Genomic DNA, 26,770 nt, shown 5'->3' with positions numbered 1-26,770 from the left:
GCGATTGAAACAGCCAAAGATGCAAAGACAGTGGGGGAATTTAATAAAGCCTACATTTTTTTTTCCTTGTAGGCATTGCACCTCACTGCTTACATGGATACAAGCATTTTTAGATTCAGTAAATGCTAATGAGCGGTGTGTATGCATGCGCCAACACAGAAAGTTCAGTGGCATGCAAATCACCTCCTAAACAGGTGAATCTCTTGCAAATGAGGCAGGTAGAGCAATCCAGCAGATAGGCATTGCTTCAGATCCCCATGTCAGTGTCTATAGTGTAAACTATCCTCCTGTGTGTCTGAAAAGTTAAAGGAAATAGGTTTAATTACATTTTTTTTTTTATATTCTGGGCATGTTTGTGTGGTGTGCTGCAGTGCGCAAACATGCTTTATAGATTTAAAAAAAATTCTAAAAATAAAAAATATGTGACAGAAATGCATTACATGACCTTGAGTGGACTCCCTACAATGGTGCTTTGGTGCTGTTGCTAACACGGTAGTTGCTGATGTGGTAGGGCTATAAGTGTGTAGTATCCTCAGCTTTTTGTTAGGGGGAATCCGTATGCCCAGATCAAACTTGATAGGGCAAACTTGATCTGAGGAGAGTCAGATGAGCAGAGCATCATGGGAGAGGAAGAGCTTCAGAACTGAAGATTCTGAAGTGCTGGCCAGTGATTCTCTCAGATATGATAACCAACAGGTTGAAACAAAAGATGACAACAAACACAGATCTAGAATTATGGGCAAGTACAAAACTTTCTTTTATTGTAATACAGGATTGCTTATTACCAAAGTCATTTTTAATTTTGCAGGGAGTCATGATTCAGAAGAGTAATCAAAATTAATCAAAATAATAGAAAAGCTGTGTGGTGCATGTGGCTAAATTGAAAAATGGCACACTATTCAGTTTAGGGATAGCTTAATGATAACTATTTGAACATTTTGTATGTGGAATCTTAAAAGAAGGAATCCAAAAGAGACATTTTTTAAGTAGCCGATGGAGGTTGTAATTTCATTGGAAACTGCAGCTAAAGTCACGCTAGTGCTTCAGAATGGAGTCAAAGGTACTAGTTAAAATAAAAGGATAGAGGTAAAAAAATGGAAACCATGTTATTAGCAACATGGGTTCCATCTTCTTTCTAAGTGAATATTTAGCAATCAAGAATGTGGACAGTGCCATACAACGAGCCATATTCAGAGTTTGTCATAGTGGTAAGGCAAAGATGAGTGCAAAACACAAATTGCATTACATTGAAAAGCAAGCTGTAGATAATGTTAGTCTGTGACAAATAGAGCGAAGAGTTGTTTATTATCAATAGAAAAAAACATGAGCAAGCAGTCTGGCTCACACCGGAGTTAAATGGCCATTTAGTAAAAATGGAACTGAACCTAACATCAGCTGTTTCAGTAATGTCTTTGAATGTATACGAAGCACTATGTAGTCTGATGCAGCAGGCTACACCCAAAGGAAAAACGGAGTTGATATTGAGAGATGCTGCACTTGTATTGAAGAGCTGCAATAGTAGCCTTTAGCATATTAAGGATAAAACTGTACTTGAGGAGGACTGATGCTGTGGTTTCACAAGGCATGTCTAGAAAGTTATGCTTCCTAGCTATCTCTCTCAACCTCTTATAGCAAGAAAAATCCACAGATAATGGGGGAACGGCAAAGGTCCAAAAATAGGGGGCACTTTCTAAATATTGCTTTTACAAGTTAGAACATTGATAGGATAACAATTTTTGTATTAGCAGCAATTTTCTGAAGGATATGAAGTCTGAAATTCAAATGTCTGCCATTATTTTCTGACTTCAATCCTCAATTATTGGCCAGTGATTTGCCAGAAAAATCGCAGTTTTATGTGAAACTCATAAAAAATACGAGGTAAAAATCTCGACATTCTGTGAAAATCTGTACAGCTGAGAGATATGTTCCTAGCTGCTGATTACAAAGGATTTAGATGGACTGAAAGCATATGTGCTTGTAGTAAAACAGGATGGTGGGGTTAGGTTTTGTAGAGATGGTAAGGTATCCCTTAGTGTAAGCTTAACAGTATTCTTTACAAATTGCTTTTGCCATTTTCCTGGTGAGCAATGCTTTTCAAAGGTGGACTTTAAATGGCGATGGAAGAAGATTCAAAGGAGTTACAGACTTCTATATAGTCCAAGGCTTCTATTGTTATGACATGTCTACCCCAGTTATCTAGCAACCGACAGTCAATCAGCTCCTCCAAGTGGGGTATCAGGAGTGCCATGTCACTTTGATATCATCTCACTAGTGAACTGAACATTTAGAAAACTTTAAGAGGGTCATTACTATTGGAAGAGTTTCAGATAAGTGGAACAAATTTGAGTTTTTGACAGCATTGTGTATTGCTGGCACATTATAGATGTCCAAGGATTGCATAACTCCCAGGACAAAAGTCACTGTGTGGCAAATATCTTGAACTGTAAGATGTTTCACAGCTACGTCTTTGGGTTGGTGAGCTTTTGTAGTAGTTTTTTTCCAAATCTGGCAAACATGTTTCATTCTCTAAATAAGCTCTAGAAATCTGGTAGTGGAAATAGACTAAGGATCATAGGAGATTACTGGGCTAATAGCCACAGGGCCCTTACAAGCCTAGCCAAGTTCAACCTGTTATCCCAAGGGTGTCTGGTTCGAGCAGACACTAAAATCAGCACCATTTGCCCTTGTCCAAGAGGGACACAGGTGGAACCCCCGGGGTGAATTTCTGGTTAACCATCCAGTTGTCCAAATAATGCTTAAATAGGGCCAAAGAAGAGCTTTGTTGAACATGAATAGGAAGCTTGTTTCAAAGGTGGGGCAACCTCTGTGAGACCAATCTGTTTCTCCAACAAGTTCTGTTGATGTCGCATACCAGGTTAAGGTCCTTTGAGTGAGTGACCCATGTGCCATTTGACTTGCGAATGTACAGCATTTCCATTAAAGCTGTGTCAGAAATTGCTCTATATGCAAGGCACAGGTTGCAGTCCATATGATACAAAGCAAAGTGACAATGATTTCAGTCTGTCCACATAAGACAGATCCTGAAGACCCTGAATTTCTTTGTAATGAAACTCTGTGGTCTTTCCAATTGCTGCAGGTGTTTGGAAAGGAACATACAAAGGGAGCATTGTACTCTATTATTGGCCTGATGATGGAAGAGCATAGGGGGGGTTATAACCTCTTTTTTTCTGGAGGCAATACCCTTATGAGTTGAGCAATACAAAATGCCCTTCTTACCACTATGTAGACATGGTGATCAAAGTTAAGGCTCCTGTTGACCTGTGTGCCCAGATCCGTCACCACTGACTGTGTGCTTAGGGTATTGCTATTGATGTGGTAGTGTGCAGGAACATCACCCTTGCTGAAGGGGATGATAATGCATTTTTTTGCATTAAATTTAAGGCCATGCTTTTGGCACCAGTCATTAGTCTGCATAAGACCTTCTTGCAGGATGTTGACATTGCTATAGGTTTCAATGATTGCTCCCAGTTTGCAGTCATCAGCAAATTTTGTCAGCCATAATCCTTTAGTTTTAGCCTCTATTTCAGAGAAGTAGATTCCAAACAGTAGGGGGTCCCAGAATCAAACCCTGTGGAACACCACTGATTATGGGTCTGCTGGAGGAGGTGGAATCCCCTATTTTTGACCATGTGAGTTCTATCAGTGAGCTGGTTTGCAACCCACCTGACAGTATATGGGCTGATACCCAGGTGGATGAGTTTATCAATGATGCCTGGGTGGGGGATTGTGTCAAAGGCTTTGGCTAAGTCTAGGTAGGCCATATGCACATATTTGCCCTCGTCTAGCACTTTGACTGTCTTGAAAAAGTCCACCAAGTCTAACAGGCATGATCTCCCCTTGACAAAGCTAAACTGAGTGTGGTTGAGCATTTGGAGATTTCCTGTATCTTTGTTAATAAGGTCCATGATGATTTGTTCCATGGCTTTGCAGATATGGCTGGTCAGGCTAAAGGGTCTATATTTTATGGGGTCCATGGATGCACCCCTTATGTGCAAAGGGATGATAGCCATTTTCCATTCCACTGGGATGAAGCAAGTGATTAGGGTGTAATTGAAAAGCCTGCCGGATGGTGATGCCAGTTCCTGTTTAGAACACAGCCCAGAATGTAGTCTTGTCCCACAGAGGCTGTGTTTTTGGCCTTGGAGAGGGTGTTTAAGACATGCTACTTGGAGATACTAGGTGGGGGACAGGTGCTAGGGATGATTTGGGGTATATGTGGTGGGGACAGAGGAGTGACATTTTCACTGAACCTGTCATAGGTTCATAGGTTGTTACTAGGCTATCAGCCTTAGGGTCTATACAAGCCTAGCCATAACAATTCCCTGGCTATTTCTTCCCACACTATTTACTTCCCTGGACCCCTGTCTAGCAGGGCGACTGACGTGATCCCCGGGGTGAATTTCCTTTCTCCTATCCAATCATCAAGGTTCCTTTTGAAGAGGGCCAAAGAGGCACTCTGCTTGACATGTATGGGCAGTCTATTCCAGAGTCTGAGGAGTCTCTGGGTCAGGAACCTACCCCTCCAGCATGTTTGCTATATCCACAGGTTCTGTATATGTAGTACCATTAACTATGAGTTCAGCACAAATCTGAGCTTTACCGTTGGGGTCACGGATATAACTAAAGAATGTCTTGTGGTTATTCTTTGTTAGGGAAGCTAATTTGGATTTGTAGTTAGCTTTGAAGGACTTCAGTAGGAGGCTTATTTGCTTAAGTTGAGGGAGTGTTTCCAGTTTTGAGTCCATGCCTTCCTATTCTTAGACAGCAATTTCTTTCTCCTGTTGTACAGCCTATTAATGGCAGTTGTCCACCAGTCAAGTTTTTTTCCTTGAAGATCTTGCTGTGGTTTTATCAGGTATGGCAGAGTCTATACAATTGTACAGGTGCTCTTATAAAGCACTGGTGTATAACTCAGCATAGATGTATGTTCCATTAGTGGGGGGAGGGGCTATGAAGCTATTTATGCTGTCATGTAAGAGGCTGTAACTGGCCTTGGAGAAGTTTTTTAGTCTATTTGTTGCTAAAGTGGGGTGGGGGGGGTTGGTCTTGTGTTATAGTTACTTCTAGCGAGACTGATTTGTGGTCAGATCTCACCAGGGATGGCCACACACTAGGGGTGGTGCGGCAGTCCCCCATGTTGGTGAGCACCAGATCCAGGATGTTTGAGCCCTCGTCGGTGTGTCAACTAGCTGGTCCAGGCCATTAGAGTTAATGAAGTCCAGGAACCTTTGGGCGAGTGAGTTAGAACACGTATAATTTACTCAGTCAATGGATAGGTAATTTTAAGTCACTCAAAACTAGGGTATTTGGTTGTATCTTGATTGAATCGGGTAGATCCAAGTAGGCTGAGTGGATGCCCTAATTCATGGAGGGGGTCCTATATCTGGCAATGTCCTGAAGAGGGGTCTTGCCTATAGTTAAGTGCATTTGAAGTAATTCAAGTGAATCATGCTGTTTACCCAATCTAGAGGTGTATTTTTCTTTAATGAATATTGACAACCACCTCCTTTAGTTCTCATGCCTTCAGTGTGTGGTCTGAACGTGTGGAAGGAAATGTAACCTGGTATAGCTGAGGTGGTCTCCACAGCCTTAAACCCAAGGTCTCAGTGACTGCACAAATGTCAGCATCTTCCAAGATGAGTACTGCTTCCCAGTGAGTGCAGTTTCTGGTTTAGACCCCTAGCATTTAGCAGCATAACCTTGAGGTTGTTTTTAGAGGGTATTTTTTCATCTGGGATTTTGTTCTTGTGACATTGCCTAAAAAAGGTACTACCACACATTACAACCCACAGCACTCCATGAATATGCCAGATCAACATATGCTGAGGTATCAGAAGGTCAGTTTGCAAGCCTTCTAGAACTAGAAAGAGCATGCTCTAGCATTTAGAATTCAAATTCAGGCAGTCAAGAGGGATGCATGGGCATGAATATAGCATTTAGTCTTGACAGACACTCTTAAAATAGATTCATTTGTCAAAGATTTAGATTCTTTCAGCTAGCAAGTTCTTGCAAGACTGTTGATTGCAGGAAACGGTTTAGTCCTCCTTGCTCACCAGGTAGATTATCTTGTGGGCTGCTCCTTTTCAGCCACAATTTGGACATATAGACCTGTGTATACATCAGTTTACCACCAAACACAATACACTGTAACAAATGTTGCACCACATATCACGTATGCAACAGACAGAACACTTAATCATGAATGCAATAAATTCAGAGCAACCTATAATACAGTTTATGTACAGATACAAATGTGCAGTAATCTATAAGATACAACAGCAAAGCACCAGGTGTAGTTCAAAAATTGGTAGAGTGACGATTAGCAGAGAGAACCAGTATTAACCATGATCATGGTAGCAGTTGCAGGTAGCTTCTGAAATAAGGTGTTCTTTAAGAGTATCTTAAAAGTCTCAGTAGTTGGTTTTTGATTCCAGGTTGCATATCCCAGCCTAAAGAAAGCTCTTGACAGAGACTACTCTTTTTGACATGGTCTGCAATTAGTTGATTGTATGCTGTAAAATTATGGTATTAAATGCTTCAGCGGTAGTATGCATTATCCCTTTCTAAGGATCCACATTCACTTTCAGTTTTAGTATTCTTCTGTCAGAGTCCGAAAGTTCTGATATTCTCAAGCTCTGGCATACTTTTGGGAAAGTCAAATGAAAAAGTCAGAAGCCATATGGGCAATGGAAACATGTTAAATGGTTAGAAGGCATTGAAACTGCTCCGGATAAGACAGGTTTGACTATATATTTATGATCATTCCACAGAAAGTGCAATGACATGGCCTAGATTTCAATGAAGTTAACAGTTCTTTAAAAGAGTACTTAGCATAATCTCAGTCAACAGAGAATGGGACTCCATCTCAAGGTCATGGAACTGAGACCAGTGTTGGATGAACTCATTTAGTCTAGCAGTATGTGCAGGGGGTGTTACAGCTATGGGCTGCTAATGAACTTCTTGTATTCCAGGGTTTGATTCCCTCAGCCTCCATTTGCATACAGTATGAATATGAGCAAGACGCTAAACCAGACAGTGCTATTGGACAGTTGGAAAATTGGGTGGGTTCCTCCATGGCCTGCTGGAATGCATATCTCGTACTGACCTTTAAGACAACTTTAATTCCTATATGTTTTCTAATAGGCACACAGTGCTCTTCCCTTAACAAGTGAAGCCCATTCCTTCACCTGTTATAGTCAACATCTGGGTAGTGGGTTCATATCCCTACTACAATGTAAGACAAGGAACTGTTTATAGGCTGAGTTAGCTTTTCACATTCCGCCCCAATAGACTGCAGTAACCGAGTGTTCATGAAAACCTTGTTCCCACTTTTTACTATGCTCCGTTTTTGCTGTACAGTAGTCGGTGGTAACATGCACCCAAGGATGAGGGTTGAAGGAAGGACCCATTACACTCACCAGTGGGAGGTGAGATGGGCACTGCTGGTCACATCTACACTGACACCAGTTCCCTGATTGTCAAGGACACTATTCTAATCTTTGGTACAGTAGCATAGCTATGAGAGGGCAAAGGGGTCAGCTGCTTCTGGGCACAAGTCATCAAGGGGCATGACCAGCAGTCAAGGCTGAAGCACTTAAAGTGTGATTGCTGCTATGGCTTCAGCGATTTAGGTGTGGAATCAATGCAAGTCATTTGCAGCAAATAGTTTGTTACAACTGGTAAAAGAAGAACTTTTTCTTTTTCCCTGATGAGCTGTCTTTGCTCCTCAACTCAGAGGAAAAAAAGCTTTTTTATAATAGGATTATTTGGGGGGGATGACATTGGGGAACTGCATTGAGTGCCAGAACAGCCAACTACGGCCTGTGTGGCAGTATTTTGGGTGGACATACTGTTCCCCCAACAGACAGTATGGGGGCTGTACAGTTTTTTGTTTTTCTTTACTTCTGTTTAAAGTTAACCACTGACACTTACATGGCACCTTTCGCGTTAATGAATTTAAGTGTCGCGCCTTTTTGAGTGCATCTCTAATATACGCTTCTTTTTATACTACGGTATAGAGTCACGATAAATGCTTGTAGCAATTCAATGACTATTACCATTTTTTGTTTTCAAAAGGGGGTTGATTTATGCATATCTGGGCTATTATGTAAAGTGGTTTATGAATATTTAAAGTATATGTACTTTGCATCCCTTCCCTTCCCACTTTTTCATGTGAAGTAAACTGTCCACATTGCTTCAGTATAAATGCTGCAGTCTCATATCAAACATTTTGCAGCTTTTATAACAAATTATTTATCTTGGTGATCATTTATCTTTACACAGATGTTGTGAATATTTGATTAATCTAATTTTATTCCATCATGTGTGAACCTGAAACTTTGGAAGTAAGCTTTGTTACAATGTTTCGAGTAAAATGGCAACTTAAACTGAGTGTACTTCTTTTTTTTAGTGATAGTGAAGCATTGATTTCAGCTGTCTGAGTTGCATGTTGAAATCCGTATTTCCAATATAGTGATGAGACTGAGGAGATAGGTGATAGGACTTATATCACCATTTTATGGATTTATATGGACTCTGTCACCCATGTTTCTTTCCTGTAGCATCTGATGATTCCTGAATATATTTTTTGGATGGAGTGCCTTATGTGGGATGCTGGCAATGTCCTACCTCTGTCTATGTAGGTTTTTACAGGAGTCTAAGGTTTTCTCCTGCATTCCAGAGACCTTGCTGAGAGGTAAACCTACAATCCTTTTACTTGCCTCTTGATGTGGGCACATATTTCTGCATTATGACTAGCTGTTGTTCCATCTAGAACTAGTTCTTTGCCATATGCCTGTTGCTTATCAGGATGGGGATTTGGTTCCAATTTTGTTATGACTCTGTGTGCGTATTTTTATTGGCTTTGTTTGAAGGTATGCAGAAAAAGTCCTGTTCACCTCTTAATTCCATTCCTTTCTCAGGTTTTGCATTGCATTCCTGACTCTCACATCCTTGCCTGTGCCCCTTCCAACAGTGCCTCTGACCTCCTGTGTCAACGATTAAGTGAGCATGTCGACAAAAGGTTGATTTATCGCATCATTGCATCCAGTAGAGACTACAAGATGATTCCTGAAGATGTGAAGGTAAATTACATCTTTAGCAACCAATTTTAAATAGAAATTCAGTATAATGTTCAAACTTTCATAAATAAACATTTGTGAGACTTGGTGTGTTAAGAATGTACCAAACATATGCAGATGGCATAGGAAGCTTCATTAATATGTTCCTAATCTTTGTTTAGCTGATAGTTTAAGAACACATGTTATCTGTGTTTTAAAGTAACTCAGAAGTGTTCTATGACTGTATAATGTAATAATGGCAACATGACAAAAGTGATTACGTGCCTGCACTTAACAATTTTCTGTCTTTCTAGTTTAGAAAAGCATTTGCGGAATAAGGTGAAGTTCCAAGACTGGGAAAAAACTCCTTTATAAGCCTCAACAAAAAGTTGAGATCCCTCATCAAATCCTCTAAAGCTAGCTATGAAAACAGAATTGCAGCAGATGGTAAAGACAACCACAAGGCCTTCTATAGTTATGTAAAGAATCTCCACCGGCAATACCCAGATTTGCTCTGAGCTGCTGCACAATGGTACCTCCTATACCAAGCCAACAGATAGCACCAGTATATACTGGCTGACAGATTTATTGCCAACTTTACCCCTCTGCCCCCCCCCCCCAAAGGACCAATCACAATACCAGTAGATTGCCAGGCACCCAGTATTACTACTGCACAGGTTAAAACAGCACTGTCCATGGCCAAGAATACAGCTTCTATGAGACCTGACAATATCCCTGGCTGTGTTTTACATGAACTACAGAGTGAACTGGCACCTCACCTGTGTGCCCTATTCAAGCACAACCTCACCTCAGGCTTTATCCTTACCGAGTGGCGCACTGCAACAGTCATCCCTCTCCACAAGGGAGGAGTGACTACAGAACCTGGGAACTATCAGCCCAAATGCTTGATGAGTCTGATATGCAAAGCTATGGAACACATCATCATGGACCTAATAAACAAGGATATAGGGAATCTCCAAACTCTGGATCCCACACAGTTTGGTTTTGTGAAGGGTAGATCAAGCCTGCTCAACTTGGTCAACTTCTTTGAGTTGGTCACCAGAGCTGTAGATGAAGGCAAGGTGATTCATACAGCCTACCTTGATCTAGCGAAGGCCTTTGATACCATTCCCCACTCAGGAATCATAGAAAAACTCACTAAGCTTAGCATCAACCCCTATATCACTAGATGGGTTGCAAACTGGCTCATAGAACCCACAGGGTAAAAGTAGGTGACTCCAAGTAAGAGTGCCGAGCAGTCATGAGTGGAGTCCCACAGGGTTCGGTCCTGGTTCCTGTCCTGTTTGGTATCTACTTCTCTGAAGTCCAGGCTAACATGAAGGGACTCTGGCTGACAAAGTTTGCTGACGATTGCAAACTGGGAGCTATTAACTCCCCGAGTGATGTTTACATGTTACAGAAAGGCCTCACTGAGACCAGTGACTGGTGTCAGAACCATGGCCTTAAGCTCAATGCCAAAAAATGTGTTTTCATCCCCTTTGGGAAAAACCTTGTTCCCATGAATTACCACATCGGTGGTAGTCCATTGAACACAAAAGACATTATAAGAGATCTGAGAACACAGGTTGACCGCAACCTCTCTTTTGACCACCACATTGCCTCTGTGGTCAGAAAGTCCTATGTGGCACATCTCATTACTAAGGGTTTTAAATCCAGGACAAAGAGGTCATTGTCTCCCTCTACTCTTCTCTCATTAGGCTAATCATTGAGTACAATGCCCCATTTGGCATGTACCTCACTAGACACCTGCAACAATTAGAGAGGCTGCAAAAGTACCTCACAAAGAGGATCCTAGGCCTTAAAAACTTGTCCTATATGGACAGACTCAAAAAGCTCCAACTATTCTCTGTCTCATATCACTTACTTAGAGGCGATCTCTGCTTGACTTACAAAGCTGTGTCTGACCCTGCTCTGTTAGAAATGCTACATCTAAAGAAATCCCAATCCCTGCACACGACATGCTCCAGAGACTTCAACCTCATTGCCTCAATCAGCAGAACGTGCTGGAGGGACAGGTTCATAACCCAGAGACTGCCCATGCTATGGAATAAACTTCCCGTACATGTCAAACAGAGCACTTCACTGGCCTTCCTCAAGAGAAATCTTGATGACTGGATGGGAAATAGAAAATTCACCCCAGAGATCACTCGAGTAGCTATACTTGGCAGAGGCAGTGGGAACTAAGGTTGGGTGGCACTATGCCGGGGTAATCCTATGGGCTTGGCTTGTAAAGGCTCCAGGGCCATTAGCCTAGTACATACCTATGACCCTAGTTATTGATCCAGAAGTGCTTTCATCTCTCTCCCCATTCTAAGACATGCTTAACAGCATGTATATCACTAAGGTGAATTTTGCGGCAATATTTCCCTGCTCAGTTAATATCAGTCTGTATTTGCCTTCAAGTATTGGACTGTTGTATGTACACTCTTCATATGAATGTATTACATTGTCCAACTTTGTTACACTGTTCTTCTACCCCCCCATTCTCAAGTTTGGGTCACTGTCCTATCTGAACAATACTTGTCCCATAAAAAAGGACTGCCCTTCTGTTTTATCCACACCGGCCTCATCTGTGCAAGACAGCTGGTATCTGAGACTGCTGAAATCTGATGCTGTTCATGTTAGAATTTTTTTTTTCACAGTAACATCCATGTAGACTTCAATGGTGGAAGTTTAAAGTAGTCTCTGCAACTGCTGGTAATTGCATTTCCATCTTGTCCACTTACTGCACTTCTGCTTAATGCAATTGTGAATGCACACATCTTATTAGCAACCCATTCAAGGTGTGCAAGACTGCAGTTAAGGAGTGGTTCCTCACATTATTTTTGGACTATAATTACTCCTTTCCACAATTGTTCAAATACCTCTACATGCATTTCACATTTATCTGTACCAGACTACCTGTTTAATGATTATTGTACTGCTTTGGATCTAACCACAGTCATTTTGTTGTCTTCTGCCAGACCAAGTCATTTTTCCTAAACAACATCTTTTAACACTGGGCGCTCTTTTAAAAGAGCTGCTGTGGTTTGAAAGTTGTGTTCGAAGTGTATTTTGGACATCCCACTGGCTATAAAAACAGTTATCATTGTTTATCTGCTCAGTGTAATTCCATTGTCCCTTTTAGTCAAGCAGTCCCTTACTGATGCACCTTGTGAACAGGATTTCTGTCTTTCCTCATAGGCAGCTGTAGCTGTCAAGGCTTTGAACTCAAGTCCCAAAGGAACATGCATTGTAACTACACTTTGTGTTTATCATTATCGCATACTTCACTGTTAAGTGGCATACATTTCTTTTAAAGGGCTTTTGCAATGCTAGTTAACATTATCTCCAAAACCTAGTCCTATTTGGATTTCACTCAGTTTATTTGTGATGAACTGATCAGCTTCCTTGCTGTCCAGTGCTTTCTTTTCAATTACCTTTGAATCTGTCTTTAAGTTCCTTTATGTCTAGATCAAAGTACTTTATTTGTAAGATGCTTGCATAACTCCATGAAGTATAGTACACAGTATGCTTAAAGAAATATGTTTTTATCGTTTCACTTGATCATCTTTATTCCCCTCAAGAACTCCATAGTCAATTTGATTTTCATATGGTGTCTGAGCAGGAATCCATGGTATATTATATTTTTTGTGCTCTGGCAGGTGAGATGCTTCACTGATTTTTAAATAAGGTTCTCTATATTTTTATATTTTACCATTTGGTTGATGACTTGCAACTGACTCTGATTCATAGGTTCATAGGTTCATACTAGGCTATCTGCCCAAGGGCATTTATAAGCCTAGCCCATAGTTATGTGGCTTTCGCCACCCCTTTAGTTTGAATAAAACTATGCCTATTATTTTGCTGTGCCTCTGTCAAGCAGTGACACTGAAGTAATCCCTGGGGTATATCTGCGATCTCCCATCCATTGGTCAAGATTCCTCTTGAACAAGGCCAGCGAGGTGCTCTGCCTCACATGTACCGGGACTTTGTTCCACACCATAGGGAGTCTCTGGGTGATGAATCTGTCCCTCCAGCACGTTCTATTAATAACCGTGTGGTTCTGAGGGATCTAGATTTTTTGAGGTGAAGCATATTCATCAAATCTGGGTTTGACATGGCCTTATATGTCAGGCACAGGTCACCACTGAGCAAGCGGTATGAGACTGAATAGAGCTGGAGTTCTTTCAGTCGGGCAGCATAAGACATATTTTTGAGACCCTTTTTCCTTTTGGTGAGGAACTTTTGGGGCCTTTCCAGCTGCTGCAGGTGTAGGGTCAGATACATTCCGAATGGGGCATTGTACTCAATCATAGGTCTAATGAGTGATGAGTATAGGGGGACGATGACCTCCCTTGATCTAGATGTGAATCCCTTCATGATCAGGTGGGCAATGTAGAAGGTTTTCCTAACTACTTTAGCAACATGAGTGTCAAGCGAAGGCTACTGTCAACCTGGGTCCCCAGATCCCTGATGACTTCTTCTGTGCTCAGTGGATTGCCACCTATATGGTAGCTAGGGGTAACCTTGTTTTTCCCGAAGGGTATGACTATGCATTTCTTGGCGTTTAACTTTAGGCCATGGCTCTGGCACCAGTTATCCGTTTCTGTGAGGCCCTTCTGAAGGATATCTGTGTCAGATGTGTTTTCGACTATGGCGCCCAGTTTGCAGTCATCTGCAAACTTTGTCAGCCATAACCCTCCTGTGTTTGCTTGTACTTCAGAAAAGTAGATGCTGAGCAAGAGTGGACCCAGGACTAAGCCCTGTGGGACACCACTTGTGACAGGCTTTGAGTCTGACATGGCTCCAGCAACTCTGACCCTGTGGGTTCTGTCACTTAGCCAGTTTGCAACCCATCTTGTGATGTATGGGTTTACATTCGAGCTGATGAGTTTTTCGATGATACCTGAGTGAGGTATTGTGTCGAAGGCCTTTGCCAGGTCGAGGTAGGCTGTATGGACTGCCTTTCCCTCATCAATGGCCTTGGTGACTGTCTCGAAAAAGTCAACCAAGTTTAAAAGGCATGATCTGCCTTTGACAAAGCCAAACTGGGTTGGATCCAAAGTCTGCAAGTTCCCTATGTCTTTATTTATGAGTTCCATTATGATCCTCTCCATGGCTTTGCAGATAAGGCTTGTCAAGCTAATGGGACGGTAATTTCCAGGGTCGGTGGAGGCACCGCCCTTGTGAAGTGGGACCACAGTCACCGTGCGCCACTCCTTGGGTATGTATCCTGAGGTGAGGCTAAGATTAAACAGCTGTCCTAACTGCGGGTTTAATTCCTCATTGAGTTCGTGGAGCACACAGCCAGGGACACCATCCGGTCCCATGGATCCTGTGTTTTTTGCCTTGGAGAGAGCAGTTCTCACCTGGGCGTTGGAGATGTTTGGGGGGCTACAATCCTCTGGTATAGATATCTCTCCTTTTGGGGAGGGGAGAAGTTTGCACTGAACCTGTCAGCCAGTATGTTGGCAATGTGTGTAGGTTCAGTAATCTTCACATCATTTTGAACTAATTCTGAGCATATCTGGGAGTTTCCTCCTAGGTTTCTAACATAGCTAAAGAAGGCCTTATGATTGTCTTTTGAGTCCTTGGCGATTTTTCTCTCAAAGTTTGCCGTGGATGATTTTATGAGAGCTCTTAGTTTTTTACTTATAATGATCAAAGGTGTCTTACCTTTCAAGGATTTTGCTCTATCTTGTAGTAGCTTCCTCCTTTTGTTGTAGAGCTTGTTTATGGCTGGGGTCCACCAGACTGGACGCTTGCCTTTGGTACAAAGAGTCTTAGTTTTGTTTGGGATTGCCTGATCCATGCAGTCCTGTAGGTGCTGGTAGAAGGCATTTGTAAGTGATTCAGCGGTTTGAGTAATGTTTACCACTGGCTCAGGGGCCTTAAAGGAGACCACACTAGTTTTTAGAAGTGTGAAGTCGGCTTTTGAGAAGTTTTTCACTGTGGTCTTTTTATTTCAGGTGGGGGCGGGATGAGGACCTCCAGCGAGATTAGTTTATGATCTGATCTCACCAGTGAGGGGTATACTTCCGGTGTTGAACATTGTGATCCCATGTTCGTGATGATGAGATCAAGTATGTTTTCTCCTCTTGTGGGGATGGTGACTAGTTGTTCCATGGCATTTGAGTTTATGAACTCCAGGAACCTTTGGGCTAGAGTGTTTGGGCTTGAGTAGTGTTCCCAGTCTATATTAGGGTAGTTGAAGTCACCTAGTATGATGGTGTTTGGAGATACATTTATCCCCTCCAATGTTTTCAGGAAGGCCATGTGAGGCTCCTGAGTTTGAGAGGGTGGCCTGTAACATGCTACAAATTGCAGAGCAGTCTTGCCTATGGTTAATTGCACCTAGATGGTCTCCGATGCATCGTGCGTTGCCACCAACCTTGAGGTGTGGGTGTCCTTTATGAATATGGACATCCCCCTCCTTTCTTGGTGTTGTCCGGATTTGGGGGGCGGGACGCATGATATGAGGTGAAACCTGATAGTGCTGGGGTGCTCTCAGGAGCCTTGAACCAGGTTTCTGTCACAGCACAGACATCGATGTTCTCCATACTGAGAAGGGCCTTGAGTGCGTGCATCTTGAGATTGAGACTTCTGGCATTGAGCAGCATTACCCTTAGATTTTTTCCTTTTTTGTGTTCTAGGGTGATAGGTTTAGAATTTGAGCCTTGCCTAAAAAAGGCACTATGGGGGTGGCAAGAGCCTTTGCCAATATCCGGAAGCCTAGGGGTGACAGGTGCAAGCCGTCCCTTGTGAAGCAGCGTGGCTTGTCCAGCATGTCATCCCAGGCAGACAGACATTGGATCCCCTTTGAATGACACCAGAATTTAAGCCAATTATTAAAGCTGATCATCTTATCACTTTATTGTGGCATCATTCTAGGTGAAGGTAGGATACTGCTCAAGGTCAGGGTCATACCTGCCTGGGCTACATAATCAGAGAGCTCCTCAATGTCTCTTTTCATGTAGTCCAAGGAGGTACGTCTCAGGTCGTTGACACCAGCGTGGACAATGACTGAGTCATACTTGTACCTGCTGTTGAGAGACCTGAGTGCTTGTGTTATGTGGCGGATTCTAGCGCCCGACAGGCAGCTTACTGTGACCTTCTCCTTACTCAGTCTGGTGAGCGGGACGTCAGTGTGTCTGACTATGGAGTCACCTATGACAAGTATGTTTGGTGTTGTATTTGGCCTTAAGGGCAGTGACTGCTTTGCACACTGATTTTGTTGTTTATGTTATTTATGTATTGTTTGTGTCGTGTAATCCAAGTGAAATATTGGTGTACAATCTGATTTTAAAATATATAAATTTAAAATGAAGTTACCACCTAAAATTTGGATATTTTCTCTTTCCCAGTCTAATAACTTTGCATGCATTAAGATGTTAGAGCTTTGAAGAGAATCAGAATAGCTTCAGTACATGTTCCAGCCTCCTTATTTTTGTAATGCTATATTTTTGTGTAAAAGAGTTATGCTGAGGAAATCTAGCTTATTACATAATTGACCCCCTCCTGAAATTTTCCAGCAGTAATGGTTGTTCTCCCATCTATACAGTGTTTGCATTTCAGTGCATTCATTGAGTTAGGAGTTAAAGTAGTTAGTTTGTAAATTGTGTGTAATTATTCATTTCACTTTTTTATAGCCTTACTGTAACTGGGATTCCCAACAAGAGAGTTTTGTTTATCCAAGCATTGAAGATCTTCAGAAGTACCGTATTATTATTACTACTCTGGTGACTGCTGGCAGGTGAGTATGCACACACTGCTATTGAAAATTTTCTGGGAATAGGCCAAAAATATAACTTTGAGTGATGCAATTTTTTGAAGTTTAAAAATAACTCTTCCTTTTGTAACCTTAAGATGGGTTTTGAACAGTTATTTTAAATATTTTTAAAGCTTAGAGCAAACATGCTAGTCTAATTGCTTGGCACAAATTTAAGATGGTATATGTCTAAATTTGATTTATTAATTTAATGTTTACTAGTCATGCTGCATGTATGGTGAGGTCACTGCAACATTTAACTGTCCTAGAAAGGTAGTATCTGAGAAGTATGAAGTATACTTTGTAGCACTGACATCTGCCTTTAGGGGCAAAACACTGCTCTGTTTAAAAAAGCCCAGAGATGCATAAGGCGCACCTTTACTGTGGTCATTTGGAATGTGCCTGTCTGTTCAGTTAGCATGTAGATTATCAATTGGTATCCTGGAGCAAGTCTGGAATGGTACTTTGGATACTTGTGACAAACCAGAAGAAAAGGTTAATGTAAGGCAATATCAGGTGGCAGTTTAATGAAGAGGTTTAAGGCTGTCACCTTCTAATGAGATTCATCCTGTAGTGCAGAGATTGATTCTGTCTTAGTTCTATTTGCCTCCTTTATATCCATAAGAAAGTCCTTTCAGCAATAGTCACAGGTTGGCCATGGAAAGATGTTTGCACCTAGTGGTTTTACCTAGTTAGTTAACAAAAGCACAGTTCTAAGGCAGTCAACAACCAGAAATCCAGTCTAAAAACTTTGTATAGATAATTATAGAACTGCAGTACTATATCATCACCTCTGATTTTTTTGGGGGGTTTAGAGCTCTCCCCCATTAAGGAAACAATTTAGGAATAAAAACTCTGTTAAATGTTTCTATATAGAGGGAAATCTTGTCAACATTTGTATATATACACTTTTGTGCTTTGCAGAAAAGTGTATCCCCCCCCTCCCCCATTTCCGTAGGCTTTGGCATGCAGAAATTGATATAAGGAGCACTGAAGTTTCTGCACATCAGTTATTGATAACATGCTCACATTTATTTATTGATTTATATTGAGTGTGTGTGCTTACTGTACTTAGCCAAGTCTCTTTGACCTTGGAGTTCATTAAAAAGGATCCCAGAAAGATTAATTCACTTAACTAGTTAACAAAATGAATTAAAAATGAAATTAGTTTTAATAATACTGGAACAATTTGTACAAGCATATTTAAGATGGTCACAGATAGAAAATGTGAACTACATATTTCATTCTGCTAAACTTGCTTACAGGCAATATATGACCAATTCTATCTATTTGGTAGCAGCTAAACTAATCCACTTTGGAGATGAAGTATATAACTTGCCTAAGCTAGCAAAAAAGAAACTGCTTTTCTCAAAAATACTGTAGGATTATAAGAAAGTACCTCCATGTCCTAATGAAATGGTAACGAAACTGATTTAAAATAAAATTGTATTGGCTGTGATTTCTTCCCATTTCCCAAGGATATGCTGTAGATCTTTTATATTATCCACAGGAGTCTGTGCCTACTACAAGGGGTGGTAACCTGAGATGTTCTCTGCATTGTGTTCAGTGAGCTCCAGCCCCTTGCATCCCTGTTTTAGATTGCGGCTAACTGGAGAACGTATGGAAGCGTCTACAGTGAAAACGAGTAATGACGGCATTACTGCTATTCGTACAAGCCCTTCTTGTTAAACAAAAGCAGTGGTCAACCTGTGCACTTAATGTATTCAAAAGTAGCAGTAATGACAGCATTATTGCTATTCGTACAAGCCCTTCTTGTTAAACAAAAGCAGTGGTCAACCTGTGCACTTAATGTATTCAAAAGTAGCAGTAATGACAGCATTATTGCTATTCGTACAAGCCCTTATTGTTAAACAAAAGCTGTGGTCAACCTGTGCACTTAATGTATTCAAAGGTAGCAGTAATGACAGCATTATTGCTATTCATACAAGCCCTTATTGTTAAACAAAAGCAGTGGTCAACCTGTGCACTTAATGTATTCAAAAGTAAGCAGTAATGATGGCATTACTGTTATTCGTACAAGCCCTTATTGTTAAACAAAAGCAGTGGTCAACCTGTGCACTTAATGTATTCAAAAGTAGCAGTAATGACGGCATTACTGCTATTCGTACAAGCCCTTCTTGTTAAACAAAAGCAGTGGTCAACCTGTGCACTTAATGTATTCAAAAGTAGCAGTAATGACAGCATTATTGCTATTCGTACAAGCCCTTATTGTTAAACAAAAGCAGTGGTCAACCTGTGCACTTAATGTATTCAAAAGTAGCAGTAATGACGGCATTACTGCTATTCATACAAGCCCTTCTTGTTAAACAAAAGCAGTGGTCAACCTGTGCACTTAATGTATTCAAAAGTAGCAGTAATGACAGCATTATTGCTATTCGTACAAGCCCTTATTGTTAAACAAAAGCAGTGGTCAACCTGTGCACTTAATGTATTCAAAAGTAGCAGTAATGACGGCATTACTGCTATTCTAAGCCCTTCTTGTTAAACAAAAGCAGTGGTCAACCTGTGCACTTAATGTATTCAAAAGTAGCAGTAATGACAGCATTATTGCTATTCGTACAAGCCCTTCTTGTTAAACAAAAGCTGTGGTCAACCTGTGCACTTAATGTATTCAAAAGTAGCAGTAATGACAGCATTATTGCTATTCGTACAAGCCCTTCTTGTTAAACAAAAGCAGTGGTCAACCTGTGCACTTAATGTATTCAAAAGTAGCAGTAATGACAGCATTATTGCTATTCATACAAACCCTTATTGTTAAACAAAAGCAGTGGTCAACCTGTGCACTTAATGTATTCAAAAGTAGCAGTAATGACAGCATTATTGCTATTCGTAGAAGCCCTTATTGTTAAACAAAAGCTGTGGTCAACCTGTGCACTTAATGTATTCAAAAGTAGCAGTAATGACGGCATTACTGCTATTCATACAAGCCCTTCTTGTTAAACAAAAGCTGTGGTCAACCTGTGCACTTAATGTATTCAAAAGTAGTAGTAATGACAGCATTATTGCTATTCGTACAAGCCCTTCTTGTTAAACAAAAGCAGTGGTCAACCTGTGCACTTAATGTATTCAAAAGTAGCAGTAATGACAGCATTATTGCTATTCGTACAAGCCCTTCTTGTTAAACAAAAGCAGTGGTCAACCTGTGCACTTAATGTATTCAAAAGTAGCAGTAATGACAGCATTATTGCTATTCGTACAAGCCCTTATTGTTAAACAAAAGCAGTGGTCAACCTGTGCACTTAATGTATTCAAAAGTAGCAGTAATGACAGCATTATTGCTATTCGTACAAGCCCTTCTTGTTAAACAAAAGCAGTGGTCAACCTGTGCACTTAATGTATGCAAAAGTAGCAGTAATGACAGCATTATTGCTATTCGTACAAGCCCTTATTGTTAAACAAAAGCAGTGGTCAACCTGTGCACTTAATGTATTCAAAAGTAGCAGTAATGACAGCATTACTGCTATTCGTACAAGCCCTTCTTGTTAAACAAAAGCAGTGGTCAACCTGTGCACTTAATGTATTCAAAAGTAGCTAAGACTACTACTGAGGAAGCTATTAATGGATTGCAGGAATATAGCAGTTTTCTGAATTTAATCCACAAGCAAATACGTTTCCTTTTGGTGTGTCATTTCCATTAAGAGCCTTTGTGTGCTAATGTTTTATCTACCTCCTGGCCAGAGAAACCATGATGCTAATTGCACTGATTTAATATATGTGTGGTATTTTTAAAAGTTCTGTGATACATTTCTTTGCACCATATATACCGCAACATACACTTCATCATTGTTTTGTATAGCACTGATATATTGGAATTTAATTTTTAATGGCGTATTTATCATGGTTTATATAGTTTTATATTTTCAAGTCTTTGTGTTTTTTTATTCTGTCTTTCCTAGTGTGAAAAGGTATAATCTGCATGAAAATGCTCTGTGTAGGATTGAGCCTACCTTCATGGATAAGGAAGGCTGCATTCTGGTCTTGGTTGACCACACTGCTGTGGATATTTGTTATGCAGGAAAACATTTCAATACTGCATTGATTTATATCTTAGTCATTTTTCATATCTGTTGTGTTATAGCATGAGACCAGAACAGTATCCGTAAACTTTAAGTAGTTTGTGTAAAAATGTATTCTACTGTGCTGGACCACATCTCAACAGATTTTCTTTGCATTCAGTTTATGTTTGCATTACTATAAATCTGCTTGAGCAGGGAGTACAACTGGAAATGGACTCTTTGCCTGGCTGCCGTTTTGTCCAATGTCCAACCTGTTTCTTACTCTACTAGGCATTATGCATTTGTGTCCCGCGTTTTCATATGAGGTATTTATGAGAGGAATTGATCTCTTGACTGAGCTCCATGTCATTTGCTGTTAAGGACCATTTTCATCCTAAATGTGTGTTTTTTCTGTTTGGGCAGTAAACCTAGACATTAGGTTAGTGTGAGACTATCTTGATGTATAAAAGTCAAAATGAAGTCTTGTATCCCGTTTTGGGGATTACCAGCATATAACCATACTTCAACATTACTGCCTGCAAAGTTTCAGAAAAAAAATTTGCAGATGCTTTAGGTGCAGCAGACACTATGAGGCGACTATATAGTTACCCTGCATATAGGGTACAATTTTCAAAGGCTTTCCTAAGCATAGAAAACATGCAACTTATGTTCGCTTTCACACATCTCTGGCTGTAGTACCAGAAACCTGTTCTATACTTTTTTGCTTTTGCTGAACGCTTTGAGCATGTATACAAAAATAATAGAAGAGGTTATTAAACTAAATAGTTTCTTAGCTCATCTGTGTTTAGTACGACATATTTGAAGTTGTATGGTTCAGTGACTAAAAACAGGGAATAGCATTTGTCATCAGTTGCCCAGCTAGAACACTAGCTACAGTTGGCTTGTGTCTCTGGAGGTGACAAGGTTTGGGGTTATTATCTTTATTCACCATGTGAGTGTTCCCTTACAGCTCAGAACATCTTGATTTAGAATGGATTTTGATAAGATCACCTCTGCAGATAGGATTAGCCATTTGTGTACTGGAGTACAACCCAGCCACTAGTGATGGTATAACCTAATATGCAGAATGGTTTGGCATCTAAAGTGAAGAGACAGTTCTGCAAGATGATACACTGAGAAAGCTGTAATCACAAAGAAGAAATACTAGCTGCTATTCAGATATCCTTTAGAATGCTGTAAATTCCTTGATCAGATCTCAAATGCTCTGCATGAAGCCTTCCTGCTCTCTTATAACCTGGAAATGATGTTAAGTGTAAATAAACAATGGCACACTCAAATGCTCTGTCTTGTAAGGAAACCACTGTAGTTGCAAAAAAAAAAAAATCTAATTGAGAAAACCTTTTTTTCAGTTTCAACCCAGGTAAGGAATAAGAAATATGGCTTGTGTATCTGTGTTAAAGTAAATTACTTTGATGCAGAAAAGTATTTGTCTTTGCAATATCATTTAAGTTGAATGCATTATCCCTTGGACTTTAAGTATAACATACTTTCAACTTCTTCTGTTCATTTAGTTCTGGAAATGTATAAACTGCTGTATGTTGTAAGTTGTTAGATACTATAACATTGTTTTGTTATACCACACAAACCGTTAATTCTGTACTTTTCTCTATTTGGTCTAGACTTTAATTTTCCAGTACACATGCTTGCAACATATGTAAATTCAGTTATCTCCCACATTTCCACACAGATATAAATATTCTGAAAACCTTCAGGTCTGATGTTGTCATTCATTCCTCAACTGATGGGTCTCTGATCTGACCTCAGATCTGACTTGGTTGCTTACACTAGACTCATGGTTCTAGTTCTTGAGCCCCTTCATTTACCCACAATGCCCCACTATCCTTGCATACCCCAGATTTCATTTGCCACCACATCATTCAAACGCAGATATTCTCCTGTTGAGCTAGGATGTTAAATAGGATTCTTTATCTCCTTATTTGGGAGTTTATTTTTAATATCTTTTTCCTCTTCCTTGTTTTGCCTTTACGTGAGTAGTTGACATTTGATAGCTTTGACATTTTTAAAATTTCAGACTTTTCTTCTAGTTGGGCCTCTCTACCCTTGTGAAGGTATTATTCTAAATACCATTATTGGTATTCTATCTCTCTCTCTTTCTATCTGTCTAGGATGGTATTTTCTCTCTCCCTTGCTGTTTCTGTAAAAAAAAAAAAAAAAAAAAAGTCTCTTTCATTCTACTTGTTTTTTGATATGGGCTAATGCACTTCCTGTGGGCATAACCTCCCTAATTCTGATGCCCTCAAGGAGTGCATTTATTGTTTGGGTGCTGCCTAACTTGAAGTTGACTGCTCCATTTGTTCAGGATTCAACTCCCATGCTTTGAGTGACAGGAGAAACAAGTTTGTGTTAAATGGCTTACTACCTTCTTCTTCTTCTTTATTGCCTGAGGCTCAAACCCACTCCAAAAAAACCCCGGTAAAAGGAGACATGACATTCCACCAAAAGAAAAAGGAGTCCAGGAAATGGTCCCCCTGACAGTTCTCCTTGTTCGGCTAGAATTCCTGAACCTCCAGCTAAATTTCTAAGAAACTTGATCTGACGTCAAGCTCAGATCCTACAACTTCCAGCACCAAATCTCATCGGATCTCTACATTTCTCTCTGAAGCCAATATCTCCTCAGTTCAGTTCGCCTTTTTTTCGCAAGAGACACAGAGGAAACCCTCCAGACCACCTTCTACTAGTTCATCCCTTAGGCCCTTCAGGAGTTTATCTGAAGCAGAGGTGGATAGAATGAAGAAGTCTTTCAGGGCTCAGATCTAGATAAGGTGACTCTGGCTCCATCTCCCATTGGACCTGTGAGCCTGCCCTCTTCTTAACATCATGTTATATCTCCTCCGATCTGACCAGTGATTTCAGCAGCCTCAAATCTGAGATCTTTAGGAATATTTTTGCCTGATACAAAGACAGGCTGTTCTTCCACTATGACCATGCTTCTGAGTCACATGGCTCCGATCTCTTCAGAGCAGGATGACCCTTGGAGCCAAAGAATTGGTGCCAGCTCCTGGGAGTTGGGGTCAACTCTGATGCTGTTGAAGCCATACTTGCCTCCTAACACCTTGGCTTTAGACACCTTGGTTCTGACTCCCTCCTTGAGGCAGAGGTCTATGGGGATTCAGAGTTCAGTGCAGGTAGCTTCAGCACTGGTATGGCCATGTGTCATTTCTCCTAGACATTCTGCCTTCGAGATAATGGAAAGGGCTTTCTCTCTACCCAAAGAGAGGCCATCCTTACCCTTTTCATATCCAATCCTTCTTCCTCCATAGAATTTAAGCTCTGAGCCTCTCATTTCTATTCCACCAGAATAGCCATCTCATACTAGCCTTCAGACAGTCCTCACTCAGGAGTCCCCACACGCTTCTGTTACTCCACCAGGCCACCCCAGTGATGAGGTTGCTAGGAAGAGGACAAGCAAAAGGAGACATCTAGATTCCCCATAGGAATCTATCACTGAAGCCACAGACTTCAATGAAGGTGAGGGGTCCCCCAGAGCACCTAATTATATCTTCTTTGAAGAGATCCTGGAACTTCTTCAACAGAGAGGTGGATGGACTTCCGAAACCCTTTCCCTAGAGGAGTCAGTATTTCTGGAGGCTTTCAGGGCTGGCCTGGCTACATCATGGGTGGTCCCTCTGTCCGATGAGTTGATTGACTGTATCTCACGCCAAGTATGGAAGAAGCCAGAAACAACAGAAGCCATACGTAAGAGGTCAGATAAATTTTTAGCCCCACCGAAAGTTAGGCTCCGTTGGAGCAAGGGAGTCCCAGTTGATGCAATGGGTGGTGGTGGCAACCACTAAGAAGGAGGTTGCAGTACAGAGCTCATCTGTCTATTCCCTAATAGGGAGTCTATGGCCTTAAACAGATTTGGCAAGCACATTTATGCCTTGGCGACTTTGCTCTTCAGTAGCTGAATTAGTTAGCACACTCTTACCAGGTTACAAAGGGATTTGTCCAAGTAGCTTTCCAAATCTCTTTCTGGGCCCATGTCTGTGGAGGAACAGAAAAAAGTTTCTTCACAACTGGCCATCCTTCAGTCTATTTCCAACATGTCCATATTGCTGATCTCTCATGCAGTCAAAGGTACTTCTAGACCTGTGGGTTCTGGCATTGCAGTCAGGAGACACTCTTGGCACCTTTGTGATTTTGATTTTGTGAGCCCTTGAGTCTTTCAGGACACTGATGGCAGCAGCAAACTCTCTAGTCTTGGGCTTATTTCATATGGCCTCTGCTATGGATAGTCTCTCTCTGTCTCTGTTCTGGTCTTTCAGCCAGGCACCATCTCAGTCAATTTCCAAAGTTTGCAAGGAATATATTTGTTTTCCCAATGCAGTAGCCACAGTCACCATGGACACCTCTCAAATTGGGTGTGTGGGGGGCATTTCTTGGGAAGGTCAGTCTAAGGTGGATGGTCCCCAGAAGAGGCCATTTTGCACATCAGTTTCTTGGAAATGAGAGCATCAATACTAGCACTGCAGGTTTTTCAAGATGTTCTCCCCTCCTGGATGATTGTGATACAGACAGACAATGTGTCAGTAGTTTGGTATATCAGTAAACAGTACAGAGGGAGATCTTTACTCATATACCAGGGAAAACCAACGTGCTTCCAGACAAACTAAGCAGGTCCATTTTGATGCCTCATGGGTGGTCTCTCAATCAAAGAGTGGTAGAAATGATCTTCAGTCGATGGGGCTCCATCTACAACAAGTGCAGCGGGTTCCTTTGTCCTGGTCTCTCTAAAGGGGGAGTCACCAAGAGATGCTCTCTACCTCACAGTTGTCCCTCTGGTCTCCTTTATGGTTATCCAGTGTTACCCCTCATCCCCAAATTTCTGCAGAAAGTACAGAAAGTATAGCACCAGTTTTGACCTTGTTGCACTTTTTTGTTTGACCTTTTCAGTTTCCCCTCTCTTTTCATTCCCCCATCTTATAGACCCTTACACCTTCACCTCCTGACCTAGACCTACACCTTCAACAGCATCTGCACCCCAACATCAACAGCACAAGTTCAGATTCAGGATTTCCAGTTTCAATGAGTTCCAAACAGTCCAGGCTTTCCTGCCTAGTCCTGCTATATTCTTTAATCTTCTTTAAATAAATCTAAAAAAAAAATTAAAAAAATAAATGGAAAAGTTTCTTAGTTTGGGCTCTTCAGTGACATCTTAACCCTTTCTTTCCTTTCCTATCCTCCGATTTTTCAATTTTCAATTTCGAGCTTCCATTTTATGGGGGTGGTTTAGCCATTTTTTATTTTTCAGTTAGCAGCAAAATTTTTTTTTTGGCTCTGTGAAAATCGCTTTAAGCCCCTTTTGGATTGAATATTCTGTTACAAGCTCTTACATTACCTCCATTTGAGCCTTCGGCTAAGATTGACCTTAAGTACTTGCTCTGGAAAACTATTTTACTGGTTATCACTTCTGAGTCAATGGTTTCCTCTCCAGTCCAGCTGGTGAAATTTTGAATTTTTGAGGCAATGTTACAACTGTCTCATGTACATGGACAACCCCTCCAAACTCAGGTTCAATATATGTATGAGAGATGCAACTATTTACCAAAAAGTGGGCTGGAGTCTCTCTCATCAAGTGTGACACAAACACCAGTCCAGGAAGGGAGAGAACAACACACAAACACACCAGTATCATAGTCCCACCACATCAGCACCACCAAACACATAAAACACATAAACATACAAAAACATACTAAATAAAATCTATAAAAAATACTAAGCAGCAGACACCTCCAAAGCAAGCATCAAGCAAAAAAAAAAAAAACAACAAAACAGCACAACACAACACTCAGTGTGCACAGCCAAGCAGCCAAGCAGCCACAGCCCTTAAGCACACACACTTTGTAATAGGTGACTCTATG

At 41.0% G+C, this 26,770-nt stretch overlaps 1 protein-coding gene across 2 annotated transcripts in view; it reads left to right on the top strand.

Moving 5' to 3' along the window:
• The window catches only part of MOV10 (Mov10 RISC complex RNA helicase), an 892,455-nt gene that overhangs the window by 594,201 nt on the left and 271,484 nt on the right, over window positions 1-26,770 (top strand). For both annotated transcript variants that reach the window (XM_044076939.1, XM_044076940.1), the window contains exons 11-12: window positions 8,943-9,104; window positions 16,733-16,836. In XM_044076939.1, the coding sequence (XP_043932874.1) occupies window positions 8,943-9,104; window positions 16,733-16,836 (266 nt within the window). The remainder of the gene's footprint in view (window positions 1-8,942; window positions 9,105-16,732; window positions 16,837-26,770) is intronic.

Source organism: Protopterus annectens, chromosome 7.part0, assembly GCF_019279795.1.
Source record: "Protopterus annectens isolate FY-2018-M chromosome 7.part0, PAN1.0, whole genome shotgun sequence".
In the NCBI taxonomy this organism is placed as follows: Eukaryota; Metazoa; Chordata; order Ceratodontiformes; family Protopteridae; genus Protopterus; species Protopterus annectens.
Note: the sequence above shows the minus strand (reverse complement) of the source record. Positions and strands in the feature narration are given on the sequence as shown.